Below are 7,852 nucleotides of genomic sequence, written 5' to 3'. Positions count from 1 at the left end.
AAATAAGTTCAATAAATCACTTTATACTTGGTGTTTCTAAGAACAGTATGCTTCTTGATATAAAGAGACTTTTCTACGAGGCATGCATCTTTTATCATAATAAAAGTTTGGACAAAAAGATAAATCAAGTAAACATTACATTTCTAAGTATACAATTTCTCTATTCATTGTTATAATAGCATAGATTTTCTCGGCATATATCTCTTAACACAGGTATTTCTCACACTAAATTAAGACAACACATCCAAAGATGAGCATGTCCTGAGCTGCTTGGTTGAAATTTCCCACAAAATAAGAAACCAAGAAGCTGTTTACACATTTGCCTTAAAAGGAGCAGACTAATTATGTTAACTGATTTATTAATATATGAAGTTCTTTGTCCAATTATTAAAACTACAAAGAGACCAGGGAGCAATTTAAATGTCTAATGTACCTCAAAATCTCTTTCTTTAAGGTTAATTATAATTCCAAGCAGAGTTACTCTAGACAGGCCCTGTAGGTTTTATGCAGGTTTAAATAAAATAATAACAGTAACATTACCTCATTGGCCAGCTCCAGGAGCACTGGGGCAGTTCCATTTCTCCCCACTCCATTCAGGTACCTAGACAGACAAAGCCAAGTGGTAATGCAGTGACAAGAAAAGGCCAGCATAGACTTGTCAGCATCCCATGTGTGTACACATTTCTCCTGGGCAAATGCCATGCTCAACTCTAGTTAAAGTATGCTACTGTCATAGGAAAGCATTGAAGGGAAAAGGCAAACAAAAACAACTTACCTCAAACCCACTGGCAACTTACTAACTGAAGTTGGGGGCACAAGCTGTGAGCAAGTCGGTCTCCCTTGCTTTCGTCTTCTAACATGTAAAGTGAAGACGGAAGGGATTTTGAAAAGAACTAGCCCTATCACCCAGCTTTATCTGTACCACAAAGCACTTTATGGAGAGGAAATCAGTTTACTCTTATGGTTTGAAAAAAAAGCATCCATGCATTCATCTCACCTATTTACTTCTGTTTCACAACACTGGTTGACATCTTATTAAGAAACAAATGGGACAGACTTGTCATCGGTGGGCCAACACACCTTGTCAGGCAACACAAGCCATCATCTTACCTGCCCTGCATTTCCATCATAACCTCCATCCCTCCTCGTTGCCTAACCAGCTAAAAAAAAAAAAACAAAAACAAACAAAAAAAAACACCAAACCAAAAAAACCTCCCCAAATCCATCCCAGACATGGAAGCCAGAGTGATTTTTATTTTTCAGTAAAAATTTTAATGTGCCATTCTCCTGGAAACACTTTATAGCTCCACATTAAATCTCACGATTCAATTATAACCACTTAATATTGTTTATCAATTTCTACATAATCTGGTTCCCAACTACTGTCCTCAGCCAGTCTTATCTGTAGTCACTGTTCTGCACTCCGACTTTTACCTGGAGAACTCATGATTCAGCTGACACCTAACTTTTCTCAAACCACCACAAGCCTGGGGAACGTGAGGTGCCCCAAGGTACAATTGATGACCACCATGTAACTCTCTCCATCACTTAACACAGCAGCGTACTGTGTCTGCCTAGTTACTCTCCACCTTAAACCCATTCCCCAGTGCAGGGCTGAATGCCTGATGATGATGGTAGAGGTAGAGGTATTTTATTCAATTTATTATGCCTAAAACAGCTCTCGGCTTACAATAGGTGATTACATTATACACATATGTATTTTTAAATAAATTACTGATTTCATGACTTTAAAAATTTTTTTTCTAAGATTGATTGATTGATTGATTCATGAGAGATACACAGAGATAGAGGCAGAGACCTAGGCAGAGGGAGAAGCAGGCTCCCCACAGGAAGCCCAACACAGGACTTGATCCTGGATCCGGGGATCAGGCCCTGAGTCGAAGGCAGACACTCAACTGCTGAGCCACCCAGGCGTCCCTGATTTAAAAACTTTTAATTAAAAAAAAAAAAAAAAAAAAACTTTTAAGAGCCACACTGGACAAGAGAATTCAACATGGACGTTTACTCTAGAGCATGCTGTTTGAGTGAATAAATTAACAATACCTGTTTGATAGTAAAAATCAAAGTCAACAGGTGAGGTCTTCCATAGAACTACCACAAGCAGATACTAAATTATATTATTTCGTAAGTATATTTATGAAGATATATGATTTTTCTACAAACAAAGTAGAATAAAAGTAAATTATTCAAGGTAGGAAGTCTCAGGATCATTATAACCTCAAAGTAATTCTAATAAGTTCATTTTCCATATATCAGGGACTTTCCTAAAAAAACTGTTTAGGAATCTAATCGAGAAATAAGCACTTTCAGGAGAAAAGGGCAAGTGTGGTTTAGAGAAAGGTCCCTGGGAAACAGCTTAGCTTAGAATCTCACATCAACTCAAAACAATTCCACTGCATGGCTAAGGCTGCTCAATAAACAGCCAATCGTTTCGGTCAAGTCTAACCAACTAATCCTGTGCTCACAGCCACCAAACATGCTCATCTGTTAAGGGTTCAGACTTTGGGTAAGATGAGTTAAACCTATATTGATATTAGGGTATCTTTACAATATCTTTACAACTTTCGACTCAATGTTCATTTATCACACAAATATTTTTTAAAAATTTTATTTATTTATTTATTTATTTATTTATTTATTTATTTATTTATGATAGTCACACAGAGAGAGAGAGAGAGACAGAGGCAGAGACACAGGCAGAGGGAGAAGCAGGCTCCATGCACCGGGAGCCCGATGTGGGACTCGATCCTGGGTCTCCAGGATCGCGCCCTGGGCCAAAGGCAGGCGCCAAACTGCTGTGCCACCCAGGGATCCCCAAATATTTTTGAGCTAACTTATACTGAGCCTATTCCAGGTTCTAAAGAGGCAGGAGGGAACAAACCTTCCATGGTTCCTGATGTCATATTCTAGTGGAGAGACAAACAATGAAAACACAGAGACATACATAATATAATGATATATATATGCTACCATAAAGTGTAAACTTAGATGAGGTAGTCAGAAAGCCCAACCCTAAGAAAGTGACACGTGGGTAGAGACTTGTAAGAAGGAAAGTGATGAGCATGGGAGGAAGAACATTCCCAGCAAGAGGACAGTAAGCACAAATATCAGGAATGGGCCTGGGGTTTGGGGTGTGTGAGAACCAGGAAAGGCTCTAGTGTGACCAGAGTAGAGCTTTGACAGCCACTGCCTATGCCAGAGAACTGTCATTTGGATTCAAAATGACATGGTTTCATGGAAATGTTGCATTAACCATGAACCAATGGAGAGCCTCTATGAAGTTTAAAGTAACAGGAGATGGTCTAACCATAACCTACTATACCTATATAGAAATATGTTCATACCCAATATAGTGGGAATTCCTAATTACTTGTTAAAAGCTGCCTAGTTGCCAAGAAACAAAACCCCAGGGTACTGATGAAACCCATCTACGCTCTCTTAGCTGGTGACGGTAAAGCTCTGAAATGGAACCCTACCTCCCAAGGTCTACTAAGGTGCCTTCCAACGCTGAAGGGTAGACCTGCTTCTGAATATATTTATTCTCCAATTTATTTCCTAACTATATTCTGTAATACTTCAGGAGTGCTAGGGCAAAGAAATTAAGTGAAAATTAATTTGAAGTAGTAGTTTTCCTTTCTGGGAAATTTGTCTTCTATACAAGCGACTGATCAGGTTTATTCAAATTTTTAGCTATGCAATCAAAGGGGCATACTAATGACAAAAAACATTCAGTAAGGACACAACTGGAAATTCCTAATGCTACCCTTCTCTGCATCCTCAAAAAATGTGCAAACTTGCTGTGCAGACTTTCCATACATTTACAATGATTTGTTTCTCTCTCATTTAGACTGGAAGCTCCGTGGGAGGGATCTACACAAATGTATGCTGACCCTACATCCAACAGATCCTTAGCAAAGGTCTGAATTTTAAGTGAGATAAAAGGATGTGATTATGAACACTACATTAAGGTGACCTGGTCCATCTTCTAATATCTATTGATAAATTAAAACTACTTTGGACAGAAGCTATGTGTCATCTTCTAGCTTTGCCATAAGAGGACTAAGAAGTGTTTATCTTGTGGGTAAACCATCCTCAAAAGGTCTTCATAGAAGGTCCATCTTATGTTTTCTTGAGTGTGAAAGATTCATTAGCATCTAAGATTAAAAATAGTATGTGTTAATTTAAAAGATTTTTAAAAAGGTTTTATTTATTTATTTGAGAGAGAGAGCGAGCTTGCACTTGAGAGAGTATGGAGGGGGTGGGGGGCTGGCCGTGGTGGGAGGGGAGGAGCAGAAGGAGAAGACAACTCCTCGCTGAGCAGGGAGCCTTGCATAGGGGCCTCCAACCCAGGACCCTGGGATCATGACCTGAGCGGAAGGCAGATGCACAAATGACTGAGCTACCCAGGTGCCCCTGATTTAAAATACTAAAGGCAAAGTTATTTGATCTTTATTATTTTCATAATAATTATAACGGTAGAACTTCAAAAACCTACCAAAATTCTATGCTAAGCCTATAGGTGAATACTACCTTTGTTGATTCTACCTTTAAAATTTTTGGAGCCGATCCCCATGTATGTAGCTGTTTTCCCACTAAAACAGAGCAGCTGAGGATAGGTATCATGTCTTATTCACATTCATATACTTGATTCCTAGCATGGTAGATGGGACACAGTGAATGCAAAGTAAATTGTGCTAATTAAACAAAAGAGTGGTACAAATTTTCAGAAACTACTTTTGTCATGTAATGTCAATAACATATTTGAGCTGGCCTTTTTCCCATGTGAACATGTGAATGAAGTTCAATTGATCTGATTCTATAAAGCTAATAAAGCTGGCCCTCAAACAGTGTGTGTTGGAAGAAGGGAAAGATGGGAGTCAACATTTCTAAGCTTTGCTATTGATGGGGATTTAAAAATCTGACCACTTGTGAACATGTCTGTGTGTGTGCATACATGCCCATGTGCAATAGTCTGGATGGACCTAAGTAAATTTTACCAAGTATGTCTCCTTTATGGAAGTAAAATGTAATTAATGCAAGGAGAAAGAATAGAGCTGTTTTCAAAATGAACACTCAAGCTGTATCAGTACGTACACAGTACGAAGAACTGAGGAAATTTCCTCAATAATTCAAAAGCTTGAGAAAGCATTTTCAGCTGATATTTGGATATTTTGAACTTTCATTTAAGCACGATGGAATCACAATATGTACTATATGGTCTATAAATACAGACTTTGAATTCTGAATTAGGATCATATCAACACTAGCAAGAATGCAGACACACAGGAATTCTTAGACAGTGCTAGGGGGAAACCGTTACCACCTTTCTAGACAGTAATTTGGCAACATATAATAAAATCCTTAAACGCTCATTATTTGCACCAGTAATTACACATTTACAGAAATCTTAAAAAACTAATCCAGAATGCAAATACTTATGTACCAAAATGTTTACCACAATACTATTTTTATATTACAGCATTGGAAACAATATGTTCAACAGAGTTATAATTCAGTAAATTATGGTACTTTCCATGTGATGAAGTAATCCAATCAATAAAATGTTCACAAAAAGCTTTCTACAAAGTAGTATTATGTCATACACATTTTTTTCCAAATATAAAATTCAGAATTCACAATGGTATATATAGTATGACCTCATCTATATAAAAATGGATTGACAAAAGACCAGAATGAAAAACACCCCCGTGGTTATCTCTAGCTGCCACAATCATTCATTCCTTTCTACACCATCACAAGTGTATTAATTTCTAGATTACTCAAGTATTACTTTTATAAAAGAAAAAGAATTAAAGTATTAACATTGTCAAATTGCTTTTAAATATGTTTTGATATAATACAATTTGCCTTTATTATTATCAGCTGGAAAACAAAACTCTCTTAAGGCCAATTTACCTTAGAGAATACAGGGACATTTAACTGGCTCATTTACAAGAGGCTGTGTGGTCAATCCATCTGAAAGTTAACAATATGGCCCATCTCCAAGCACAGAGGGCAGGGCAGAAAGCCAGGGAGCAGGGTGGTAAAGGAAGAAACTGGTGAGGCTGCTTTCTCTTTAGTCTGTCCATTACAGCCTAACTTCACATTTTTGCTTGGAATGTTGTGACTCCTTGAAACAACTGAGATTTTCACGTTTAAATAAATTCATAAATATATTTGTGGGAAGCCCAGGTGGCTCAGCAGTTTAGCGCCACCTTCGGCCCAGGGTGTGATCCTGGAGTTCTAGGATCGAGTCCCACATCGGGCTCCCTGCATGGAGCCTGCTTCTCCCTCTGCCCTGTGTCTCTCCCTCTGTGCCTCTCATGAATAAATAAATAAAATCTTAAAAAATAATAATAATAAATAAATATATTTGTATATATTCTATATTCTCATTATTGCTCACTCAAATGTTCATCATTAAGTAACCAGATTTATAGGAAAGAATTTTATTTCGGGCTTGACCTACTCAGATAATCCAATAAAGTATGTTCATACTTTATTAAATATACTTTTAAATGAAACTAGATTTTAAAAAGCCATACTTAGAGATCTTAGAAATCATCTCATTAAAATGGCATTTAAACAATGAAAATGACTGTCAGAGGGCAGCCTGACAGCCTGCCTATAAGTGGATCTCCAGATTTCTAAGAAATGCTCTATTTTCTATTGCTTACATTACCAAGGCTTTAAAAACTGGACAAAGAACCAAACTTTTATATGATGGGCTAACACAATAGTTTTTACAAACAAAAATGTACTTTTTGATGGGTAAGTAGCTTTTCAGTCTTTCTTTGGAGGGCCTGAGTTCCAAAGTGTTGCTGACTTCCTAACACCCTGTGAGCCATTCCTCATTTTTCACACATGATTTAAGTTATAACTTTAATTTAAATGTTGATGTCACTGAGATTATAATTCTTGAAAAAAATCAATTCAAATTCTACAAAGACTTGTTTAAAGGGGAATTCTCCTAGACACAAAAGTGGGCAAATGTGGTATGTATACCTGTAACAGATGCTGAAGAGATCTCTTACCATACATGGTACAGTGTATACTTTCTTAAAAAGCTAACTTCAATAACTTTTCTTTTCAATAAATGCTTCTCAATTCTTAAAAAATGACTTTACAGAAACATGATACCAATATTTATTCTAGGTACTCATTTCATTCATAAAATTTTTGTGCATAAAAATCATTCATCTAAAATCGGTGGTGTCACTCTCATCACAGAAACGATGTGTCAATCTTAGGTGTAATAATTTAAGAGCATATTTCAGACAGTTTTCCTTTCCAATATATCCTTGAAATATTTAAGAAACCAACCAACAATTTTAATGCAAGCCATTACCATTTACAGTTATAAATTATTCAGTCATTGAATATTGTACCAAAGACAATAACATGTTTAGAATTTTTTTAAAAGAGCCATTTTAAAATTGTTTTAGAACAGAGGTTGAAAACTATTTATAGTAAATTAAGCTGAAGTCAAAAAATCTCCTGGACATTATGTTGTTGATTTATACCCAGACTTTTTTTTAAATACAAAACCCCATTTAAAATGTGACAGTTGTCTATTATTATATATCTCCGTATGTCCTTACTTGACATGTTTTTTTCCCCTCATTTCAAAAATGGCAAACCCAATATCTATGACGCAACATAGAAGTGAGCCAAACTTCAATTTTGTTTTCTAACGCATTTTTCAACTTGTTGATATAAATAAGAAATAAAATTGGGCTTGAGAACTTTCACACATATATGTAGATACATGTGTGTATTAACATGCATCTCCACAAGATATCCACTTACAGTAAGTTTAAAGTAGCCAACT

General features: G+C 36.5%; 1 protein-coding gene across 15 annotated transcripts in view; it reads right to left on the bottom strand.

The window, feature by feature from the left end:
• The window catches only part of CDIN1 (CDAN1 interacting nuclease 1), a 232,985-nt gene that overhangs the window by 171,225 nt on the left and 53,908 nt on the right, over positions 1-7,852 (bottom strand). For all 15 annotated transcript variants that reach the window (XR_007407338.1, XR_007407339.1, XR_007407337.1 and 12 more), the window contains one exon: positions 541-601. Coding sequence is in view for 9 of the 15 variants with exons in the window: in XM_049104301.1 (XP_048960258.1) it covers positions 541-601 (61 nt within the window). In the remaining 6 variants the exon portion in view is untranslated. The remainder of the gene's footprint in view (positions 1-540; positions 602-7,852) is intronic.

This window comes from Canis lupus, chromosome 30, assembly GCF_003254725.2.
Source record: "Canis lupus dingo isolate Sandy chromosome 30, ASM325472v2, whole genome shotgun sequence".
NCBI lineage: Eukaryota > Metazoa > Chordata > Mammalia > Carnivora > Canidae > Canis > Canis lupus.
This window is presented reverse-complemented; position numbering and strand designations above follow the sequence as displayed.